Genomic DNA, 25,442 nt, shown 5'->3' with positions numbered 1-25,442 from the left:
GAGGTCAGCGGCGAGCGCTTGCCTACACCATGCCCTTTCAGCTAAATAACTGCCCAGAGCCCCAAACCACAGGTCTGCAGGCTCGTCACCCAAAGCAGAACAGCACACCAAGCCATTGAGCAGATGTGCAGCATCTGGCAAGGAGAGCCCGTGAGCTGGTACCAAACTGCAGGCACAGCTCGCTCACAGCAGGCACCCAAGTTCACAGCCACATGGCGCAAGGAGCACCTGGCCTCATTTTATAATCACTGCTGTTAGCAAGTTCTGACTTACACGCAGGCGCCTGCTACGGATGGAGCCCCTGCCCTGCACCAGACCCCTCCACCCAGCGCTGCCCCGTGGGAAGGCACACAGAGTCCTTGTGCCACAAGCCATAGCATTGCTTAGCTTAGCAAATCTGCTGGAGCAACCCCACCTGCAAACAGGGCAGCGCTGGAGACCTGGGGAGCCTGTCCAAGCAGTGCATCACCAGCCGCATACTGGAAAAATATACTTAGACTAGAAGCCAAATGACAATTTTCAGTGATTCAATGTTGTTGGGTTTTTTTTTTGTTTTTTTTGGTTTTTTTAATCAAATTCTACAGGGCTGGAACTTAACTATTTCAAGTATTTTTATCCAAAAATTAAAAAGCAGGCAGATCTATTTTGTTTAAAATTCAAGTAGATTTGATAACAAAATGGCATTACTCAAAGACCAATGAAATGCTTTAAAAAAAAAAGGGGAAAAAGATAACAGCAAGAATGGGAAATATTTGACTTTTCTGTAACTATTTTTACCCCTACAGAAACAGTTTAGAGACATTTACACAATATCCCGGTATGTTTCTGTTCGCCTGTGTCAGCATCTTATTTAGATGGCCAACATTGTTATGCTGTGCCTGCCGTTAAGCACATCAAGAAATAAAGATTAATTTGCACTGACAACCACATCTGAGGTCCTGTAAGTCAATCAGCTTGCAGGAAGCAGGCTCTACCTTCCAGTTAGTTTCTGTTTACCCTGAATCTCAGTCGACCTCATTCTTACAGGCCTGAGTACCCCAGACTTTGCTACCATGCAGTAAAGCTTGTCAGACAGGCAACATAAACCCAAACTGCTCCTGAGTCTCCCACAGCCCGTCCTTTCCAAGGGGAATATGTATGCTACAGTACTGTATGCTATATAACCTCCCTCTTCTGCAATTCACAGCACCTACATGGTAATCACCACAGAGTAACAAACTTGACAAGGAATATAGCCTATTACCTTCAAAGCACCAAGTACAAACCTCTTATTTATTCCAGTTTTCCATTAATCAACTCGCTTACAGCAACATCATTTTAACAGTTCACATATTTCTCAGTTTTACAGATGAACTGCAAAGGACATGTTATTTCCACTAGTCTTGTGGGAGTAGAAAATTAAGACAGTAAATCAAGTCTTATCTGCTGGCAAATATCTCTGAAATTAGGCAACAGACTTTGCTTTAAGCCTACCACCCCTCTGTTCGACTGAGTTTCAGCAGGGATTTGCAGCATCCTATTTGCACTGAGTTCATAGGCAGGGTGCCCAGGGGGGACCTCTCACAAAACGGATGCCCAGGCTTCACCTGGCAGTCCTGTGGCAGCGGTTGGACCAGTGCTTCAGCAATTAGTGGTTCAGCAACCAACGGTTTGTAATCTGCTGGCTAGGGAGGGCTCTGTGGGACCACAGCCTGCTTTAATAGGGCTGGGAAAAGGAGCGAAAGCAAGTCTTTTTCTAGTTGAATTTGCTGCAGGCAGGTCGCACCTCCACTGGGAATATGTCACAGATCTGCAAAATCAAAATAGCAAGGGAAACACTGAATGACAGCACACTCCCTTAAAAGGCCATCTGATCCTGATTTATAGACTCTGAACAGCAGGGAATTTCCTACATGGAAAAATCTGCCAGGAAAACGTCAATCCCATCTTTACCGGCACTGTCACTTACTGGGCAAAGCAGTACAATTTGCTCTTCAGAGGAAACAAGACTTATGCACTCACACTGTGTGCATGTGTGCTTGGGAACACGGATGCGTATGTGCCTGTGCACCAAGGTCTCCTCCAGTAATCCCCGAACACCACCAGTTTCAAGGAAACTTGGCAGAGCAGATTATTAGTAGCGACATATACACATAACACAGCTATGGATTGCCAGGCCCTCTCTCTTTCCTGCGTGCTAACCTGTTTATTAATTCTATACTGAAGAGAAGTTAAATATCCCTGCAAGTCCTTCCCAGGAGACAGTGATTCAATCCAAATGCATTCAGCATGGATGCAGTGGAGGGAGAGCAGGAGATGTGCTGGCTTTTAACACAAGCTTCGCTTGGAATGTTTTAAGAAAAAGAAAAAGGGAGTGGGGAAAAACATGTCAAAAGGAGGAACCCAAATGCAAGCAGAACATAAAATTAATTCAAGTATGGAGGCTGCACAAACAGCTCGATTTCCCTATTGCCAGCTTCCCCCAGCACACAAGCGGTGGTGGCTCAGTGGAACTTTCCATCGCCCCGTCCAAATATTTGTCAGCTCCTGCGTCCTGATTAAATCTGTAATCCTGCTTACCGGGGAAGGGGACCGGGGAAAGGGGGAGTCTTAGCATTACCCACAGGAGCCTCAGGATCAGTAGGTATTTGACAATCTCACCTTAAGACATAGTTTATGTGGTGGCATTTATTTGCACTCCCTTGTCCACCGCTCTTCTGAGCTTTCCTTGCTGATCCCTTGCCCACCCTTCAGCTTTGTGGGGGCTGCCAGAGTGTTTGCAGATGCTAGTGCTGCTGGGGGTACAGCCGTCCAGGCCTTGCTTCAGTGTGCTACCCACTCAGAGAGGAGTGGAGGCAAACCTGGTGCCCAGCATCCCACCTGAACAGGGGAAGATGAGCACCTAAAGCCTTGTCTACACAAGAGGGATTTCTGAACCACACGTGGGCAGTTTCTAAGAGGAGTTCAACAAATCTGTGTAAGAAGCAACAAGAGAGGGCACCTCCCAGTCAGAGGAGTCCAGTCCTGGTGTCCATCAATCTGTCCCTGACTGCCTGAGGTGGAGGCACGCCAAGGTGTGCCAGAAATGACCCTGGCAACACAGCCATCTGGGCATTCCCACTAGACACTACAGTGTCTTACTCATGTCTGCCCAGTTCACCTGGATTATTATGGGTTATTTCATTGCCTGGCCTCAAAACCACACTCATTTCCACCTCTCCTCCATGCCTGTTGGTCAGGGATGCCAGCAGTTACCACTGCATCCCCAATGGTTGCTATGGCTACAGGAAAGCTGCTGCATCCCTGCATCCAGCACCTGGCCTCACCAAGGGTCCCTGCAGTGACCAACTGCCCTAGAGGATGTCCTCTAAGAGAGCCCTCCTGATCGCTGTGAGAGACCATCTCTGCTAGCTGGTGCCCCCCTCCCCCCCAGCAAATACGTATTTATCTCTTCCCTTTTCCTTCATCGGAGAGACTTCCTCACAATAGGCACAGCTCAGCAGTGAAGCCCTGGCCATACAGATCTGCAGATGGGAAAGGCTCACACAGGGCTCAGAAAGCACTCAAATTCTCTGAGAAAATAAAGTATGAAGAGAGTTTCATACAGAGAAACCAGTCATTGATTCATTACACTGCAAATTACTGGGAGACGCGAGAGTATACCAGGTATGTGTCACTCAGTCCAGCAGCCTAAATCCCAGTGGTAAAACCATCTCACACTCTTCTTGCATTTTTCCCTGTGAATGTGGCACTGAACACAGGTGGAGCCAGAAGACGGTGTCAGATGGAGCAACCCCCCTCTTCCTATGACACGGCCCTTCTTCAGACATACTGATTCAGTTGTGTCACACGGATAAGGCCACATCTTACCATGAACAAGGCCAGAGGTCCCCTAAGGCACTCTGCTCACGGCCAGGTTTTATGGAGCATTAGGTTTAGCTTCTGCTGGCAGCTGCCCCAACAGACCCGAAACAGCATCCTTTTGAGGGAGCCATCCATGCAACCAGGCAGCAAAGGGCAGAGCTCCTAGTGACCGGAGGTGAATGCTCACTCCTCAACCACCTCCAAGTAACCCAGCCCAAAGGAAGCCGTGAACCGTGACTCTGCCGATCTGCGTTTGAGTTGTGACGATGAAAAATTAATTGCTGCTTTGTTTTCTAGGGGAATTCTATAGCAGTAATTATCCCTGCTTTAACACAAAACAATTATTCACCTCCTCCTTTCCTTTTCTTCTCCCATCAATTAAGAGATAGCAAGACAGCATCTCTCACTCATGACTAATAACACCCCTTCACTAGATGAAGCTGGTGTGGTGGGTAATTACCAGGATGCTTGAGCAGGTAACGTCACTCAGCCAGGGCACGGATAGCTTGCCAAGCTGCAGAAGGACAGAGCATCACAGTGCTCAGGTCACCTGGAAGTCCATGTCGTCAGCACAGAAGCTAACTCTCCAGTCACTTTCCTCTGAGACTATTAATGAGTGCTAATTAGAAGTGATCATTCAGCCCATCAGCACCTGCCTGTCCATCACCAGAAGCCTGGATTAACACTGCTTCTGTATTCATCAGGCTGCAGGCTCACGATTGTCTTCAGTTACAACTATCTAGTCATGACTACTTTTTTTTATCCCCCCCTCTTTTTATTTATGCATATGTATATACACATAAAATCTAGAAAAGGGTAGGTCCTGAAGCATCTCCCCCCTCCAGCAGAGATGCATAAACCACTGCTGTGCAACTAACCTTTGACGCTCCCGGCAGATTCCTCATCCAGCCTTGTGCCCATGGGTGCAGGATGCCTTCTGCTCCTGAAACTTCTGGTGCGGACAGAAAGCCCCAGCACCGCCTGGCCGCTAACTTCAGCCGCCAGCACAGTGACAAGATCAGTCAGGAGGACCTGTACAAGGCAGGAGAAGGCTCGACCTGACAGAGAAGCAGCAGTTCTGTATTTGTATGCTTGACAAGTTAATGTTACAAGAGGCACTGGGCTACCTGAGCTTCAGCATCCGGCACACGAGATTTCTGTGGCAAAGTAGGCAGGCTGCTGCAAACACGCTTGACAAGGATCACAGCTATCACCTCTACCAAGGCTTTGGGGCAGAAGACCGCTGATTTAGGGAACAGAACAAGGCTGCTCTCCCTGGCTTTTCAACCAGCCCGGGGCTTCATTTGCTTTACCTCTTACCTCCTACCTTAAACCTTGTCTACTCAGGCTGTAAGATGATTTCTCTTTCCGTGTGGTTTTATCACACCTAGCAAAGGACTTTGATCCTATCATGAGTGCAAATCTTTCTGGAGAGCCCAGATCACAGTGGGAGTGCTCTTCCTGACCTCCTCCTCACTCACCACCGGCACAGGCAGCAAGGGAGCTACCTGCCCTTCCGCCTGAGGTTCAAAAAAGAAAAATAACTCATCTCTGCAATTCCTAACAGGGACAGCAAGGACATAATGAAGAACTTGCACATATGGGTAACCAATATCTAATCTGGAAAATTCTTTATGGAGTCCCTGAAAAAAATCCACTTTAATTAAATACTTTTATTTTACCCACTGCTGTGAGCTAAATTAAACTGCTTCAGCATTAATATATAAAACCATTATTCTGTGCGTGCATAAGTGAGTTTATGCACGTGTCTGTGTATAAAAATGACACAATTAAGCACTGTTTAAAATGCAAATGACAGATAAAGACTCCATCCTGACCGCATTAAGTCTCAACTTGGGATGTTGTATTAGATCCTCGGTTGTTTAAAACTAGTGTAAACTCAATGAAGTCAATGGAGCTAGTAATAACTTACATCAGTGGAAAATCTGGACCTTTGATTTTTAAATACTTACTACTGGCAAGAATTGAAAAACAAGCAACAAAAATCCAGTTTGTAACATGGGGCCAGATGTTATTTTTCTTTTTTTACTGTAATAGCATAAAAATAACAAATTTAAAACAGAAACTCTAATAAAGACTAGTCCTGGGTTACATCAGCTTTCACCCCTGAAGGCACCAAAATTTAAATTAAGGTTTGAGGCCCTCGTTTACACATTCATGTTCAATATGCAGAATACCACGGACACACTGAAATTTAAAGCATGTGCTTATAACCATTCGCCCTGATTTTCTTCATTATCAAGCTTATTCCCTCCACCCCTCTGGCAGCAGAATGAGACTTTAAAATAGGATAAAATTTATATATTTATATTGCGGACTGCTCCTCAATAGGCCTAAAGTTGCAAGATGGGTCTCAGCAGGAGGGCTGCTGCTGACCACCGCCAGCCCCGGCCCGGCTGCAGTGGGCAGCGCACTGGTGGGCTCCCTTTGACTGAAACCCCGCTAAGGTGGTCATGCCTCCCCGGGCAGAGACAGCGAGGCCACTGGTGCGGACGGAGGACAACGGCCCCGAGGCTGGCAGTCCCTCTGGGCTCCGCTTGCTCCTCCATTACACCTTGTTTAAGCAGCTCTGGCCCAGGCCGCTCTCCAGAGGCCTCTGCCCGAGCACGGCCCGCCGCTCAGCTCAGACACAGCTCTCTCCATGGCCTCTTTTCCAACCTACCAGCATTTCCATCCCTGGTGACATTCTGCAAACAAGCAGCCCCACCGACACTACTTCCTGCACTTCAGCGGCAGTCGCATGTTAAACAAAAGGCCGCTCAGCACCGACAAGCCTTTAATCTTGCAGTGGCAGTGCCTTTCAGGCATACCTGGGGACTCCCCGACAGAGCGGTGCCAGCAGAGTAGGCAGCACGTCCCAGGGCTGTGCCAGCACCAGCTCCCCAGGCCAGCGGAGGCGACTACAGCACCTCCCCAGGAAAGCACCTGCTGCCACAACAGCTGCCCCAGCAGAGCTGCACCTTGCTGCCCCGAGATGCCTTTCCTTGGCCATAAAAGCCACGCTTCTAAAAGACTGGGGGTCCAGTCTGACCGGAGGGCACACAGCCATCCATCCCCGCCGAGTCTCCATCCCTTCCGCATGCACTGGAGGCAATGAATGTGTTTGGTGTTCATGTAAGCCTCACACCTCTTTCTGTGAGCGCTCCCCTGTCATTCACTAGAGGTTAAATAGTAGTGGGCACTTGACGCTCGGGCTGGCTCTGGGTCAGGCCAGAAAGCTGCAAGCCTCTGCCTGTGCTAGAAGGCTTCTCGGAGTTAAGGTGCAGCCCGGCTTCTGAGAGAGATGGAAAGCCGTCCATTTGCACGCAGGAGTAACGCAGGCACGCTGCATGCATGGGGAAGAGCCTCAGCAGAGGTCCACTCGGAGCCTGGCCCAGGAGATAGAAACTACACCGACACAAAATTTCAGCTTGCCATCATAGACCAAAGTTTTCTGTTCCTGATTTTAAAATAGAAATAAAAGGCAACGGCCTCCCACCCCAAGCACCCTCCCCAATCCAACTGAGTAAGTCTGCATAAACTCACACAAAATCACCTGAGCTAGAGAACTTGCTACAGTAGGACTGAATTTCCGTTTCCATCCCAGGCCTCCCTTTTCAATGGCTTATAACCACCAAACACACTTTTCCAGGGGTGACATTTCCTACATCCCTGCTTCCCCCTGCTCACTGTCCATTTGCTTCCTCTTCTGCAGTCTGAGCAAATTACCTCTACTTATTATCTGGGTTAGGAAGGATACTGTCCTCCATGTGCTGTCATCAGAAGCTTCATACTCCGAACAAAACCAAGTCACTGGAATGAGAAACATCAAAGCAGGCCCTCTTGCAGGTCTTGCTGGGGCTGGAATATCAAACCTCATGTAACCTGAGCTAGAATTGGAGGGGTTTAAGCCTTTGACATACCAATATCATCTGCAAAGAAAGCCAAACTTGAAGATTATTATTCAAGGTACATAACCATGCGTAATATTTTTAATGAAAATAGGAAACACACAGCCTGTCCCAGGGACAGTGGATTTTACAAGGCTTAGGGTCAACAGGCACCAAAACAAATTACTTCATTCCCAAATTCTTTGGTATTGCAAGTCCAAGATTTTTAACCACCAAAAATTTATAGTAGCATAGATTTTCCTTTCTTTAAAAAACAAAAAACTCCACATCAATCTGTTCCTGGGTTCACTAAAGGCAATACCAGTATGGCCCACACCAATATTGACTCCAATGAAATTAGGTAATTACTAGAAAGGCCAAGCTTACTTTTTAAGCCTCAAATCTCAAACTGGAAATTTCTACCTCTACCTTGATATATAGCTTATGGTACTGCACAACTATGAGTATTCATTTGTTTTGAAAGCAAAAGCCAGTACACAGATTTTTGCAAGTTGCACATCATCTCTTACCATCACAAGGACCACAGACTGGAGGAGCTGCTGGAAGGTGCACAGGGCGAGTGGACCACTGAAAGCCCAACCAGGAGCTCAATGTCTATGAGATGCCAAAGTGCACCGAACCTCAGTTGCTTGCTGCTTGATGCTCTGGGTTCACGACAGGCAGACCAAGAGGATGGGATGGTTATGCAAAAAACTGCCGCACCAGCAAAGCCCAGAGGCAGCACCACATGCCAGAGCGGCAGAGGCTGCTGCCATGTCCCTACCCTGCTTTAGGAAGGGGGAAACGACGTGGTGGCCCAGAATAGCTGTTGTGGTCCTACCAAAAACCCTCTTTGCTCCAGTTTTGCACACGGGACCTGGGTCTGTCCTACCTGCATGAATGACCGCTGAAAACATTGTGTCATCAAGGGCTAAATCATCACGTGATATAAGCCAGCACAGTTCAGCAGAGCATGTCAGACTCATATCACCTAAGGATATGCCCGGAGTTTGCCCACAGGTGGACAACTTAATCTCTCTACTGTCAAGAGACAGGAAACATAATTTGAATTATTCAGAAGTCCTCCCCCCAAAATCTGCGGCTGTGCTACAGCACAGCCATGGCTTGCAGACTTCTGCAGCCCTACAAGAACTTGCATCTGTTCAGAGCTCCAAAATACTTTAAAAAGCCAGCTGTCACTCGCTCTGGGAGAAACCAGTAGCATAATAAAGTGTTGCAGGAAGTATGCTCACAAAGTAGGAGCTTGGTGGAAATAGGATGCTGGGAGAATAATGACATTTTACAAAAATGCATCAATATATTTTTCAATGCTTAAGTGGAGAATTTGCATTTACCACAACAGAATAATTCAGGTACGTAAAAAAAGAAACTACTCTGGTATCTGGCCAATCTGGGACATCTACATCTGGTACACATTTACTTTTATTACAGCTGCGAGTCGTTATTCGTACTTCAGTAATACCCTGAGGCCATGCTGCATCGAGCAGCTTGCATCTGCTAAGTAAGCGTCAGTCACTGATTTGATCAGAAAGATGGTCCAAAAAGTATCATGAACACAATCACTTGTAATTTACGGATTTTTGAGTTGGTACTAACTCCTTACACCGTGCTTTTCATCAGCACGGTCCAACCATGCCCTACACTGCCAGTCAATATTAGCTGTGCCATCATGATGCTGAGGCACAGGGAGGACCCGACCCACATCTCCCAGCAGACCCACGCCAGAGCCAGGAAGAAGAAACACCTCTCTAGCAACTCGGTCCACCGCTCCCTTCCAGAGACCCCCTCTGCGAGCAAGAACAAGATCCCTGTTCCCCTGGGGAGCCTGCAGCAGACGAGAGGCCACTGCTGGTGTTGACCAGCATCACCAAGAGGTCAACCATGGTTCTTCCCAGCTACCAACCCCAAAACCTGCAAAACTCCTGCTTTCCATGCTCAGTATATAAAATTCCAAGTACATTTTCTTCCAAGAGAAAGGAGTAAGTCTGACTTGACAATTTTTTTCCCCCACTTCCTCCTTAGAAATTCAGGTCTCAGGCTTCACAGAAGACTTCTCAGATTACTAGAGCGATGCACTACAGTAGCCTGGCATCCTCAGGCATCAGAAAGTAAAACCCAGTTCAGAAAGGTATGATGTAATATTTATTCATGTCTGAAGTCCTGCTTCGCTTCTTAACACCTTTTAAATGCAAAGATTTGGAAGTAATGGTCCCCTTTTCAGCATTTTAAAACTCTGCTGCCTTTTCCACAACACACACTATCCAAAGGAGTAACCCAAGCTTGCTAGAAGGTCAAGAAGCAAGTCTCCTTCCTGAAGATATAAAGAAAAACACACAACCAAATGAAAAAAAAGCCCCAAAAACAAACGTGAGAAAATTTCTGGGCATTTTAAAGTCATTTCATAAGGGAAAAAATAATCATAAAAAGGGTAAGAGGGTTCACCCCCTTCCACTGCTGTTCTTCCAAACATGGGTTCTTGCTATATAACTGTAGTAACTGGTTGATGATGTACTTAAAATATTTTCTCCCTTTGTGCTAAAAAAATATTGATAGTTGCTACCTGCATTTTTTTTCTAGAGATAAAGCAGACAGATCACTCCTTTAGAGGTGATGTAACTGAAAAAGTGTGTTTGTCCCCCATGAAGTTATGCGTGCAAATGCAATCCATCAGATCTTCCGAGGAATATTTGAGTTCCATTGCAAAACAGCTGTGCTCCACCTCATATTTCCTTTCTTCTTAAAAATACATCTATTTTTATTGTGGCCCACTCCATCAAATAAGACTGGAATCCCACAAGCTCATAGTTTGAAGGCTATGCTTTATCCAGACCAATCAATCTCTTTGAAAAGGAAACAAGAACTTAAGATGGGGATAAAAGAGACCAGCTTTACATTGCATAAGCTCGCTGCCACGTCTATTTCTTATTTGTTTGGCAAGTCTACATGAACAGCAAAACAAGTTTCAAACTTTTAGCACACTCCAGAGCAGACCGTGACCAGGACACCTGCAGGCAGAGCACTTCAGTGTGCAGGGCATTTCTGGTCTGACAGAGATGAGACGGCACTCCGGCAGGCACAGGTCGCCTAGGCTCCATGCCCCTTCAGCAGAGAAACCAGCTTGCCAGCACAGCACCCCCCTGCCTTTGCTCTCCCCACATATGTTCAGCAACGCGTCTCCTCCTCCAGATTGACATGGGCATGCCAGAAACCTCCCTCTGCAGCTGCACAGCCCTCCCCTCCCAGCTGGGATGCATCCCAACACCTGCACTGGCCATGCTCAAGTCACAGGCCTGAAAGGATCTTTAGTAAAAGCACATATGAGGCAAAGCTTTCTCACCATGACTGGTAGCATCAGGGTCAGTATTTCACATCTAGAAATATTTAGCACCAGCCAAAGGCTGCTAGATTAGCAATCCCTAGAGAACAAATTTAATTAAATGGTGACTAGTAGGTTGCAGGTGGGTCATTTCATTACAGTCCAAATCAAGACTAGAAAGAGAAAAGAGATCAGAAGCTGTAGCCCTATTCATGCCTATCTTACACTCAGCTCAAACTGTGGACCGTGTATCTCTCCCCTACGCCCTTGCACTGTACTTGAAAAAAAACTAAATAAATAACTAAGTAGCCTATTGTTAGCAAAGCACCGTGAAATACAAGAGATTAAGGTTTGGATTCTGGCAAATCTGCTTGGCTGTGGGTGCCTCCATGCACCTGGAGGGACAGGGATGAAAAGCGGAACAAGCGGTTGAAGCAGTAAGGACTGATGGGCACCAAACAACATCTTCAAGGTATCAGATGCGGACCGTATGGAGTACTGCAGCTGTGTGCTACCTACCATTATTATTGCTAAATTCCCCTGGCTGGCAATTCCATGTCCAGCATTCCCTATTTCAGGTTTTGTCAGGAAAGCCCACTGGCAGCCTAAAACAAAAACACTGACTTGATAAATGGGATACTAGGAAGAGCTACCATGCCCATGCAAACTGGGTCACACTTCTGACTGGCTCTCAAATGATGTCCTCCTGTGTCTTTGATAGCAGCAGGTATACACATTAAGATCTGTTCCTTGTTCCCTCCAGGATTTTTTTTTTTTTTACGTGTCATCATTTCTCGAGACTATTAACATGCCTCTTAGGTAGCAACAGTCAATTATCCTTTGGCATTCTTCACTCAACACCCAGCATGACACTCAAATCTTCCACAAACACTCTGTAAGGCCCTTATTGCTTAGCTAGCATATGACAATACAGTAATTTCTACTGAAAACAACAATTACAATGGGAACATGCTAATCACAAGTATCGCCAATTAAGCAAATGAGTCCCAGTAGGTGAGATTTTGCAGACTACTGGTGCACATCTCGGCCACGTCGCAATGCAGAAGGCTGGAGGCCGAGTACTCACAAGCCGGGAGCCAATGGGTCTAATGAGATTCTTTTCTATTAGAAGTAGTAGTGGTTTCATTACAACTGTTTGATACATACTCAGTGATGCAGTCTGCAAAAATAAACAGCAGCTTTCTGACGAGGGCACTATGGACTCATGAGAGTTCACCACCTTTTTCATCTGTCTACAAACCCTAGAGGTGAGAGTGATTTCAGGATTTGGGTTTTACTTTGTTGTTTTGCCGCCTAGCTCCCCTCCCTTTTCCAATTCTTGCATTTCATCAGCACAAGAGAACATACTGAGGATAAACCGGGAAATAGCACTGCCACCTCTTGATTTTAATCACAGAGCTTGTATTATTTTTCTCCCTAAAGCTTCAGCTCCTGGAGTTGCATACATAATCACATGGAAATACTGGCAACATTTCAGCAAAAAAATGCTACTGGCCTCCTGTGCGTGCACAGAGGGCCTTATTTTCCTGGGAACTGAAGGATTTTGGAGATCAGTTCAGAGTTTTTAAGTACCAAGCAAAAAGCAATTGTTCAGAGCTTCCCCTTTGGCACGTGGTGCAGGTACAGTTGTGTTTTAAGTACACAACAGGTCCTGCCTTGGAGTGGCTGGTTCTAAGGAATCTGCTCGCCTATATGCCGTCGGAACTCAGCGACACTTGGGCTCTTCCCTCTTAGATGACTGAAAAGTCCTAAAAAAGTACTTGTGACCACCCCTAATTTCAAAGAGATCCTGCAATCCAACAGTTCCACAGATCAAGGCCCTGCAAAATACAGCCCAGAAAGCAAACCCTGCAGCGGGACCCCAGCACAGCCACAACCAAAGCTGATTCAAATGTGCACTTCGCTCAGCTTCAACTCCAGAGCAGCTGAACATGTTTATAAATAAAGCAGCAAAAGCAAGTCACAAAGCAACGCCAGAGTTAGGAGCTTCGCAGTGCCAAATCCCAGCCTGAGGATAATTGTTCTGACACTGCAGCAAACAAGCACCGTATGTACGTGCATGCATGGTCAGCCCAGATGCAAGCGGCGCTGCCGGGCTGCCAGTGTCCTCCCTGCAGGGCAAGCGTTCCCGCTGTTACGCTGGAGCACACAACCCCTCGCCGCCTGTCGCAGGGGTAAGAACACCACCCCAGCCCTCAGCCTGTGCACGTGTGCTACATTGGCACAGCCCATGAGAACACCAGGCTTCCCAAGCCTCCTGCGTGCAGCTCGCCAACCGCCACCTCACGGCTGGTGTCCTCCACGTGACAGGAGAGTATGATTGAGAAAGACACCCTGCTTCTCCTGAAGGAGAACAGAGGTGCTGTATTTTCCACTCCCTCGGCCAGCTCTTGCAATGGTAAATGGCTCCTCCCTGTAAAAACATTTCTTGGCATAACCTTTCCCTGCTAGGTTCAAGGATCTGCTGCTCTCTGGAAGTTCCCCCTATGCCACCCATTTGGTGGCATCACTTGTGACTCCCTGCTCCCAAAGCATGATACCTGACGCTCTGCACTGCTACTGTAGGAGAAAACGCTGCCATGGGCGCACTTCTGCTTTAGCACTGCAGACCCCAAGCCCCCGGAACAGGACTCCCATACTGGGGTGGGACAAACGACAACTCCAATTTGCAAGCACCAAGGGAGGGGGGTGAGGAGTGAATTGACAGTACACTGGAGTCCTCAAAACTGGAAATCCTTGGATCAGTACGATACTGGGCACCCAAACCAGTTCAACCTAGATGAGAAACTGGGGGTGGGCAGAGAGAAAGGGACGTGGCCACATCTGGCCACAGAGCACACACAGGTGACACCCGGCTGCCACGGAGCATCCATGGCACGGAGCGGCCCCGGCTCCTGAGCGCCAGCCTCGTGGCACCCACTCACATCTGCCTTAGTGGGCGGATGACCCTTGCCAGAGCATAAGCAATCCGCTCCCAAGAGGCGGGAGAGTCTGGTGCCTGGTGAGCACGACGCACTCCTCTCAGCCTTCGCTCCAGAGGAATCACACTCCTGGCTTCTGTCAAGTCTTCTCTTTTTGTGGGGGAGGGTGGAAGACAGCAATCAACAGACAGAAGTGGAGTGCAGGAGCACAAGTTTGGGCAAATTTCTGTCAAATTCATGAGGGAAGGAAGAATGTCTTTTCTATATTCTATATTTTGTTACTAAACTTAACAGCAATTTATTTTTCTAATGTTTCCACATGTGAAAGTAAGGTTTTGCAACTTGCTCAGCAAAACAAGTTTTTACCTTCGGTTTTGCTAGAAAAAAATCAATTTTACTTGAAGCAACTTTTTTTAAAAATTGCATTTTAGTTCAGATAGGGGGGTGATGGGGAGGGGGAAATCATTCTTCACATAGCATATTATATCCGTGAAGAAGGCCTTCCTGAACTTGGCAGTGGCGGAGCAACAGCAGTCTTGCTCACCCTGCCAGCAGCTACTTCTAGCACCTTTCCAGAGGAATTCTGTCTTTCTATGCCTTCCCATTTCCCATGCACAAGCCCAACCCAATAAAGCAAAACCTAGGCTTGTAAAGACACCACTCCTTGCGTCTTAGAGGCAAAAAGCAGAAGGATGCTCAGAAAGGAAAGAGTCCAAGCCTGTCACCATATCTCCAGGTAAAAAGGGCAACAGGCAAGAAGGCCATGTTACCTACAGAGATGAAAGCGTCACCATCACCCTTCATGCCCAAATATCAAGGCTCCACTAAAAGAATGAGCACATCTTACCCATATTTAATTTACACGTCTTCTCCAGCCTCGATGTGAATGGGTTTCACTCCCACAACTCAGACTGTTGCCCAGATACACATATCCCCAAGTGCTGTTGTATACATGGAAGCACAAACTTGACCTGGAATCTCAGGACAAACTCCACTCATTAAAACTCAGTGCCCGAGTATTTCATTTAATACACCTTGTTTCTAGCACACAAGCCCACCTTGGACTGCCCTACAATTTTGGGATCTGCTAGGCACTTCTGCCACTGCCATGATCTCTTGGGCTGTTTTATCTGTACAACGCTGACAATCCACCAAAAGACGACTACAAGCAACCCAGAGAAAACCAAAGAACATTAGAAGCCCTCAACTTCATCCAACTGAGTGAGTTTTACAGCTGCATAAATGCACTAACTTTTCCAGCATTCCCATCCCTATTCCACCGAAACACTGAAGGTCTTTAGGGCAGGGACTCTTCTGCTATAGTGACTCTTCTAGCACCAGCCACGTGTTTATAGGTAGACAGAGATCTTGTGCGCTGCGTGTGTTCTCTGGATGTCATTCTGGGCATGACAACACAGGACAACTCAGACCACCTAAAGCTGAGCACATGCCTAAGTCTTTGCACACATTAGGGTAAAGAGATGGTTTCCTTTCCAGCACAGAGACAACTGCTACTGTTTCGGCTGAAAACTGCCTGCTCGGGCTGTGCTTCAGCACATCCACACCCCAGGGTGAGCTCAAGAAAAGAGGACTGCACTGCCCTGTTTTAACACAGAGAAAACACCACTTTGGAGATGACATATCAGCCGGGAGAGCGCTTACTGCTAACGCAGCCTGCCCATGCAGGCACCAAAGCACAAGGGCAAGACTCCTCTCCCACAGCAAGAGGAGAAAGGTACAACAACAGACCACGCTTTCTTCTCCTTCCGCCCTCAGGCCACGCCACGCACCAGGCAGAGCTTGGCCGCCGAGCTGTCACCAAGAAACCTGCGGTGGTTGTGGTAACCTCACTGCCTGGGTACATAAAACAGAGGGGAGCAAATATTTAACGGGAAAGAGATCAGAAAGCACAAATTCACATGAGGTCGTTTGGGTTTTGTGGGCTAAGATTTGTGGTTCCACACAAAAAGGGCTCTAAACTGTAACAAGCATAAGCAAGCAGTCTGGAAGAGTTACCTACTTCGTAGCCAAGCACTACAAATTACATTATCATAATCTATGACTCACTGGAGAAATATGGATAAAAGAGAAAGCTGCTTTGGAAGTAAGAGGAGGAAATGTAAGAAATAATTGCATAAAAACTTCTTTGGCTGTTTAAATTAAATGCTTTTGTGCCTGAGGGTCTAAACGAATATACCGAGATCTTTCGTTTTTGCAGTAATCACGTCTTTCCTGCTATTACTGATAATGACTTTACAACGGCACACTTAAGCAGGACTGTTACTTTATTTGCAGCCTTTCCGAGGCAGGAGGGGCAACGAAGCACATAGGAAGCAGTCACACCGGGGGAGGAACACAATGGCAGCTCACCAGTGGGAACATATGTCAGTCTAGTGAGGAGCTAGTGAGGGGTGGCACCGGGACATCATCGTGCCGCAGTCAAGCAGCCTCCAACATCACCTTCTAGACACATTACGTCCCATCCTGATGCAGCCTATGAGCTTATCACATTCATGACAGCTGATAAACCAGGTATGAATTGACACCAAGTTTCTCTAAATTTCTCATGTGCAAACCTAGCTCTGATTTTGGTAGCACATGGACCTGACCCAAAGCTCAACATTAAATCAGCTTAAGCCTTTCTGTTGGCTTCCAGTGGGTGAGTCATATTTCTAAACAGGACTAAGGTGGTTAAATGATCCTTTGCCTGAAGTAACACGAGTATTTCTCACTCTTTCCTCATCATCTTTTGTATTTGCTAGAACTGTTTGCCAAACCTAGCCAAAAATCAGCAAGTATTTTAGTTAATACCACTTTTTTGTGACTAAACTGTCCAATTTTTTTTTGTTCACCTCTAGCTCTACACATCCTTCATGGGGATACAAGGACAAGAGGATGGTAGGAGAGGCCAGAAGAACATCTGCTGCATGACAGCACAGTCAGATACTCCCACAAAGAGCCACCAGGGATCCAAGAGGGATAGACTAAGCACATATGCTAACAGGACGGGAAAATAAGGGAACAGGAGGCAAATGAGCAGAGGCTCTTTAGAAAAGAAAGTGCGTTTTTTTTGGTTGTTGTTCTGCCTCCACAAACACTCAACACAATCAAATGCAAAAAACAACAGTATCAGGGCAGAGCAAATTCTGAATATTTCTCAGCTTCTTTCTGTTAACAGGACTCATAGCAATAAGGCTTAAATTGACATTTCAGAAGATACCACCAGCAGGTACTCGGATCCCACAAGTAGCTAAAATAATCTAGCAGCCTTGCAAAGAGAGGTGTCCTCTTTTGAGGCTAGCATTTCATCTCATCTGTTTGCCATGCCTTACTGCTTTCCCTGCCTTTCTGGGGAGCACACTTTGTTGCCACATCATCCATAGCTGAGCACCAGCTTGCAACTGCTTCTAGAGCCAGTCACTCACAGAGCTGAATCCTAACCAAGGCATATGCACAACAGCTAACCGCCTCTGTCCACGCTGACAGGGCAAGGGAGCTAGAAGAAAGGTTACCATGTCGTCATTGCATCAGCTATGCTCAACAGATTTTTGAAAGGAAACATAGCTTCTTACTTCCTACCCTGATACAGAAACAACCATTCTCCAGATCGAGCCTTGCAAGATTTATTTCCAAGCGCCATACTGCAGTGCTCAAAATACAGTGAATCAAGGCTACACAGCACAGAACAAGCAGTGTGTTTTAAAGGTAACTGCTCAAAAAGACCACACTATCACTACAATTCGAACAGCAGAGTGAAAAATTACAAGAGGACAAAAAAATTTACAGAAAAAGGTCTTTAGGTTGGATTCTGTCCATTTCACTCCTTTATATTTCTACAATGTACTTTTCAAAGGAAAAGTGAGCAAAACCCCCAGTATTTAGAGCAGTTCTGATGATAAAATGCTACTAGATAGCCCACTGGATAAACCATTAGAAAATAAAAATAGCACTTCGCAAATGTCATGCCAAGCTTTCAAATGAGCCTGAAAATACACGTGCAGTTAAAGAAAAAAGATCTTTCCTTTAGCATGTAAAAATGTGTTTACTGCCAACATACTACAAAAGCCAAGTGTTGCAAAAATCCACAAAACGCTTCCAAATGAGCCATTTTATTTCCCTCCCCCAACAGACGAGGTGAAACTGCTTTTTAAAACACTCATTTTTGCCTAGCTGTAGGTGTTTATACAAGTAGGCAGGGAAAAAAATGTTGTCTCTTCAGGCAGCATTTTCCTACCAATACTCACCAAAGGAAAGGAGAAGCACCTGCAGGCCAAACACACATTAAGTGCACATCCTGTGGGGATGCTAAGGAGGTTTAAGCTCTGCTGATTCCCAAGTAACAACAGATACCCGATGGTTAGGTTATGCACTATATGTGAATTATGCTCAGCAACATGACAATTTTAGCCAAATTGCCTCAATTTCCTCCAGCAGCACTGTATAGGCAGGCACTTAGAGAAGGCAAAGGCTGACACGCTTGGTGAACTCTTGTGCTTCTTGACTACTGCACCAGTTCAGGTTTCTGTTGTCCCTGTAGAGCTAGATATTATTTGGGGGCCTGATAGGACACTAAGACAGCCAGTGGAAGGAGGACTGTGCTGCCCTGGAAGGGTGTTGAACCAAGCCTTCCATCAGCTTTGTTTAAAAACAACAATTACTAGTGTCAGAGCCGTACGCCGATTTGAACCGCCCTATTCCTATCTACGCTTTTAAAGACGAAAGCTGTTAGGAACTGCGCTGAGGGTCTCCTCATCCTAATCTGCTGGGATGATGGTTAAACTTGCATTAGACTAGATTGACCCCAGCAGCCCAGTTCCATCATCAGGTCCCATTTCAATCTCCTGAATGGCTGTTTCACTCTTGGCATAGGAAAAAGAGCAGCGGGAGAAGTTGCATGAGCTCATGACTGGTGGCCCATTTTGCGCTGGATTGAGAAACCTGGCATCATTCTGAGTTGCAGGGAAAAAGGAAAATTCTGAAGTCCTTCCCAAAGCACATCACTTTGCTGTCTCATGTTGCATTATCATATACAGCACAAAAATCATTCAGGACAAGACAACATACTAATGCTATTTACAGCATTAGTATACCAGCTCTTTTACTCAATTTGCTGAAAAGCAGAACTGAAGTATGCTGCGGGTGGCCTACAGTCCACTGAAGTCAACAGATAACTTTCACAGACACTTCAGAGTCCCGTTCAAACCAAGACAACTCAAACATTTCTGACTGCCATCCAGCCTAGCATTAATGACTTACATTTACACTATGATAATGGTCCAAATGAAATCCACAAAACACCACACAGGACCTAAAATTTTTTGTTTACTTTCTTTTCTACAGTACTTTTAATCAGTTTGCTATTACAGAATGTATTCTGTTGTAATGTCATGATAATCCAGAGGAAAAAAATGGGTAATACACCTAGGTGCTTCTACATTCTCTCTCCTGAACATTACACAATGTACTCAGTAATTACCGTTTTATCTTCTGGAAAAGGGGGAGAAAAAACACACACCACAAAAAATCCCACATATCTCCCATAGGCCACCTCACTTGATGAAGGCAGCAGAAATAGCTGAGGATGGTGAGACAGCAGGTGCTGATGTACCAAGAGCAGTGGGGGGAAGACTACTACAGATGCTGACATGAGGCTGAAAGACTGGACCTGCACTATATGGGAAGTATGCAAACAAGTGAAAAATTGAATAGGAATAATTTTTGTACTAGTTTCTGCTGTCTAAAAAAGACCATAATCATCCATCTGTCCCGCAATGTTATTAAGTGGAGGAAAAATTATAGGCAGAGAAGTGCAGCAAGAACCATATTTGTTAGAATTTTCCTTGAGGCCCATAACCTACATAAGTCCTGAAGAATGGCGAAACACCTTTCCCCTCCCCAACCCCAAATTTTCAGGAAATTACATCAAAGCTCTGCTGTGAAAAGAACAATGAAATATAAAACAACAACAAAAAAAAAAGACAAAAAGCCCCAAACAGCTCAGGAAGGCAGATTCAAAAAGCACATCAGCTCATCTCCTACAGTTAAACAACCTCCCCCACCCAATCTGCCTTAATCCTGGCTGCTGGTGGATTCCTGAGGAAGTGGGACGCATGAAGCATATGAACACAGCCGATGTGTTTGTGCCCACCTCCCCCAAAATCTTTGGAATATGTCAACCAACTTCAACAAAATATAACAGAGCAGCAGAATTTCAATGAAATTAACTTCCTACAAGCTCCATAAAAACAGGAGTCAGGGAGATGAGGAGGACCCTGCTAAAGTCCCTCCCTGAGGAAAAAGCTACGTTATGAGCTGGGCCCTATTTCTCATCAGCAGATCGACCCATCCTCAAGCTACAGAAGACTAGGTTTCATTGGGTCCACTGCTGGTGAAAGTACCTGTACTAAATAAGACTACCTACTAATTTTTCAGATAATAATCCTATTAGCACACATTGTCGCTATGTTCATTCCACTGCTAGAACCGCACGCAATGTTTATGCAAGAACCACAGAAGACATGCTTCTTATGATCTCAGCACTTGGCTATTAGTACATATTAAACATTGTCTTGTACTCCAGCTGACAGCAGGTCCTCCTCTTAACCCTAGCTGCCTAGAGAGTTTGAAATACCCACACGGTACACACATACAAGGAAAACAACAAGTATGTTTATGCATTTAAAAATCAATAAGTACAAGTTTTTGGCAGTAAAGGTGATACCAAAACAGATATCTGGAAGTAAAAAAGCCAACTGTAAGACCAAGGAGCTAGAAGCAACTTTCATTCCTACCCGGTTCAGTGCAATTTCTGACGTATGGCTGCCCCCCATCCTCTGGGATGTCAGTCGTGTTCCCTTCATTTGCTTGCAGTAGCTGTCTCCCACTCCATTTGTCATTACTTTCCTCAGGATAACTCAGGGCATCATAACCTAAAGGAAAAGAGCAGTAGATAGATGAGACTGCACAGGCAAGGCAACTCCTAATTCTGTTCCTGAATGCTTGAAGCAGCCAAAACATTTGCATTTTGTACCCAGTGTCTCTTGGGTTAGAAACAGCGGTGTTTCTAACCCCACTGGAAAGGTACGCTGCCATTAGCTCCACATCCCAGTTAGTCCCAAAAACGTCAGCAGTCGGGTTAATTCCTCCACAACTTCAAAGGTTCATATTAGAAAAGCACCTATGGTTTCACAAGAAGTTGTAAGCTTCGGCCAGTTTAAAATTGGAGTACCATCCACTGCTTTGCTCTAAAAACAAAGCCAAGCCACACACACACACCCCCCACCGCAAACTACCACACACCAACAACAAAAAAACCCTCAATTTATTACTTCTGTAGACATTTCACTGTTGTAAAGTACCAGCAAAACCCAGCTGAATTTTGTACATGCTTATACAACATTTAAGCCATTTCTGCTTAGGATTACAATCCAATTTGCTGCTGAACGAGGCCTCAGAAACAGAGTGTTTGACACAAAGGTTAGATAGGCTTCTTTGTGAATCAGTAAAACGCTACACAGGTGTTAGGAAAACTCTGCCTCAGCAGAGCGTGAGATTCCTCGGGACTGCAAGGGCAGAGCTCAGCAATGCACGCTGTGTCAGGAAACAGCAGCAGGGAGGCTGCATCGGAGAGGGGCCGAGGTACAGGAGCCATCGCCATCTTCAAATTACATTTTGCAATAAAAGTCTGAACAGTTATTTTCACTGAAGTGGTCAGTAGGGATCCATCTCAATATCTTGTGCTCAAGTCTAATGACTTCGGTGGAAACGCTCCTGAACCTGTTCACTGCAGGGCAGGCGGCAGCTCTTCAACACATTGGGAAGCATTCATTTATAAACATGAAATTTACAGCTTCCTTCAGGTTCTGCTCACAGAGCACAACTGATGGAAATGTCTTTAAGAGAGTATAGCCATATTTGTTCTCAAAATGGTTCTTGTTAAGCCCAACTGCACTGTTATTCCCACCCAACACGAGCCCACCGAGGCCAGAGCATGCCTCCAAGTCACTTCAGTAGCCCTCCCTGTGTCCAACCATTAAGAAACATCTATAATCACCAGGGGCACAGACTTCACATAAAACTGAAAAAAAGGGATAAGCCCCCATCCAGTGGGAGCTGACCATTTTAGGCAGAGGGGTCTGAGCATACTCTTTGCCATGCCCCGTCCTCCTAATGGGAAGCGTGCACACATTTACTGACTTCTCATTTTTCCAACACCAGCCACGTTGCTTTTGCTCACTGGTTTCTTTGCCAGCATGACCCAGACTGGACTGAAAAACAGCTGCACACTCTCAAAGCTTCAGTGCTACATATGATTGCTCTTGAGAATACCAAGAAAACCCCCAAAACTCTATGCCTAGGCCGCCAACCCAGTAAAATAAGAATCACCATCTGGAAGGCAAGAGTAATAAAATAAGGAGACTGAAGTGGCACATCTTTGACTCCAGCAAAGGATGAAAGTAGCCAGCACCAGGACTCTGCCCTTGAGAAGCCAGAAGGAACTGAAAAGAATATTGAGAAGCAAGTGCAGGCAGTGACTGCTGGGCAACAAACACACCAGAAAGTCAACTCACTAGGTACCAAACCCAGTTTGCATGTAATGAACGTGAAGACACATTATACCGACTATACCCTGGCTCCCACCAGCAGCACGGCACAAACTGCAGTTGTCCTATAGCTGCTTTGGACCTACACTCACAGACTGGATCCAGCTGCACACTCGCAAGGCACAGGGTAGTTTCAGGTACGAGCGTGCAGCAAGCAATCCTACAAAAGGTAACACATTACTTTGCCTGGCTACTTCTGACTCTCTCCTTGCTTTACACCAGGCTTCAGCTTTGTCTTGGTGCTGGTAAGGGAAACTATTTTAGCAATGTCAACAAAAACAGCTGGCTGATTTCCACTGTATTCTTGGCACAACACTGGCCAGCCTTGGACGTGTCATGTCTGCCTAATTGGCTTGAAAGCACATGCTCACATGTCAGTTCCACGCATCCTATATAGTTTTAGATTCAAGGAAGAAAAAACCCTTTTTTTAAAGCCACCAAGGCATCCACTTCAAGCAGGCACATGCACCAAATCAGCTATCTTGCAACAGAGACCTTGAGCCCATCTCATAACAAACTGCATTTGAGAGAGATTTCCATCCACCCATCCATCATCTTTCCACAAGGCAGAACACAGGCTCTCTCACAAGGACACTGGTACTCAAGTTACTCCTCAAGTGCGTATCACTGACACTGTCCACGGCCTTTCTCCTGCACGCACTCAGGCTGCAGCAGGACCTGGCTGTCCTGCCCACTGGAAAGAACATGCAGTTGTCTGCCAAACATCTAGGGCGTTTTGAGGCCACCGGGAGACGACAGGCTTTACTCCACGCAGGGAATTCACAGCAGTGGGGGTCTGCGCAGAGGCTGGAGAGCGCACCCAACGCTTGATGTGTCAAAACCACCTTTAAGTCTGAACTATTCCCAGCTTCGTTCAGCACTTTGGAGACAGATCACAAGCAAAGAGCAGTGGAACAGAGATTCAGATCCTGGGGCAATGTCTCAGAGGGTGCTTAAGGGTAAAGTAGAAAGTTCTCTGCAGGTCCCAACCCTTTTGGTAGGTTTTCGGACTCATCCCATTGAGTGCGAGGTGGTCAACCCGAGACTTCTCTGCTTGCCCAGACCACAGTCTGCTCAGGGCAGCTCCCGTGTCACGCTACCAGAAGGGAGGCAAACCTTGGGAAGGGGCTGCCTGGAAACTTGCATCCCAGGCCAACAGCAGTGACTGGGACCAACGCTCCCAAGGCATGCCAGGGTCAGCCTGCGTGCATATTTGGGGGAAGAACCACCACTGCACAGGCAGCCTTAAGCACCTGTGTTTACTAAGCAAAAAGTATTTAACTTGTATTGGTAAACTGGTAAACTAAATATCATCATTTGAAGCTTCAAGCACTTTGTACTTGCTATTCTCTAAACTTTAGAGAATGCTGTTTGTTTAGTCTGTGAGCATGGTAAGCACTTAAGCTGCGAGTCAAACATACAAACATCACTGACAGAAGCAGACTGTGTTTCTCAGAAGGAGGACAGGCAATAATGCAACATCAGGCATCTCTCGTAATAATAAACACACTCTGGTAATCTGAGCTAACCAGTTTCAGTTCCACATACAAGCTGTTTTCAGAGCAGAGAGGCTCTCCTCCAAGCAGTCGATGCTTTGTTGTGCATCGCTGCATGGAAGAGAGGCACGAGGGAGAACCCGCAACGGCTGCAACAGCCCCGAAGTTCCTGCAGAAACCTCTGCTGCTCCCTCCCCACCCACAACGCCTTTCTCTCTCAGATTGCAAACTTTTCCAAGCGAGGGGTAGAGAAGAAGAAAGTCATTTGAGGTGACTTTGGAAGGGGAAAAGCTTAATTTGGCAATAAAAGTGTTTATAAAGGCTACATTCAGAATTCACACAAATCAGCATAAATAGCAGCAGAACTGGTCCACAGCTGAACTTGATGGGATGGCTGTGACTTACACCAGTAAAAGCTCTCCTTTGGTACCTCCAGGTTTAAGCAGGGACAGCTGTCCCACAGCAGGACTCACAACCCGCTGACCCCAAAATCCTGCCTTGGGTATCTCCACTCTAAAACACATTTGGCTCAACAGAGCAACAGAAAATAGAAGTTATAGATGAAAGGAGATGCCTTCTTCAAATGTTTGGCCTTCCAAGGATTTCCCTGTGAATACAAGGACACATCAAGATTTTAACCCTGCTAACAAGGACATTTTATGACAATTAAATGGTGTCCACATTTCCCCATGTGCCAGCACCAGCCTCCCCACAGCATGGCCAGAGGCAGCTCGACACCTGCCCTACAGGCACAGGCTGTGCTCCTACCAGCCCTTGCAGAAAACAACTCAGACGCCAGAATTCATGTTTTAGCAGATTCAATGAAAGAGCAACCAACCACCAGCTGCGGTTTAACCCTTCACACATGGCTGCCTTTAAAACAGGGAGCTCACCCATGCCACTGGATGCAGGGGGCACTGCCACTCCGGCCTGGCAGCATCTCTCCCTGCTTCAGGTGCTGGCATGAGGCAGAACCACCACCACCAAGAAGTGCTGCAGCACCCAGCAGCAGGGACATCACCTCAGCTGTAGCATCCCACCACGACAGGGCTGCACAAACCACGTGCCAGGACCACCATGGCCAGGTGGCTGGACCCTCTCTGGCTTCCGCGGCCCCTTCTGGTCTGCACTGGTGGGGTCCCACAACACCTGCAGCAGCAGGAGCACCAGCACCTCAGGTTTACTTGTGGGAGAGGCACAAGTATATTCTGGTCTATAAATGGTATACAATCACATCCCCAGGACAGCTTCAAATAAAGCAGATGCAATAATCACAAATTCTCCTTGGGAACAAACCTTTTGCAACACATGCTTTTGGCTCCTCGTTTCTG

General features: G+C 46.4%; 1 protein-coding gene across 3 annotated transcripts in view; it reads right to left on the bottom strand.

Annotated features, from left to right (window-relative positions):
• Positions 1-25,442, bottom strand: part of LOC142055585 (sodium/potassium/calcium exchanger 3-like) — a 273,389-nt gene that overhangs the window by 223,586 nt on the left and 24,361 nt on the right. For all 3 annotated transcript variants that reach the window (XM_075089713.1, XM_075089697.1, XM_075089698.1), the window contains exon 2: positions 20,804-20,941. In XM_075089713.1, coding sequence (XP_074945814.1) covers positions 20,804-20,941 — 138 coding nt within the window. The remainder of the gene's footprint in view (positions 1-20,803; positions 20,942-25,442) is intronic.

This window comes from Phalacrocorax aristotelis, chromosome 3, assembly GCF_949628215.1.
Source record: "Phalacrocorax aristotelis chromosome 3, bGulAri2.1, whole genome shotgun sequence".
Classification (NCBI taxonomy): Eukaryota; Metazoa; Chordata; class Aves; order Suliformes; family Phalacrocoracidae; genus Phalacrocorax; species Phalacrocorax aristotelis.
The sequence above is the reverse complement of the archived record's forward strand: the minus strand, read 5'-3'. Positions and strand labels throughout refer to the sequence as shown.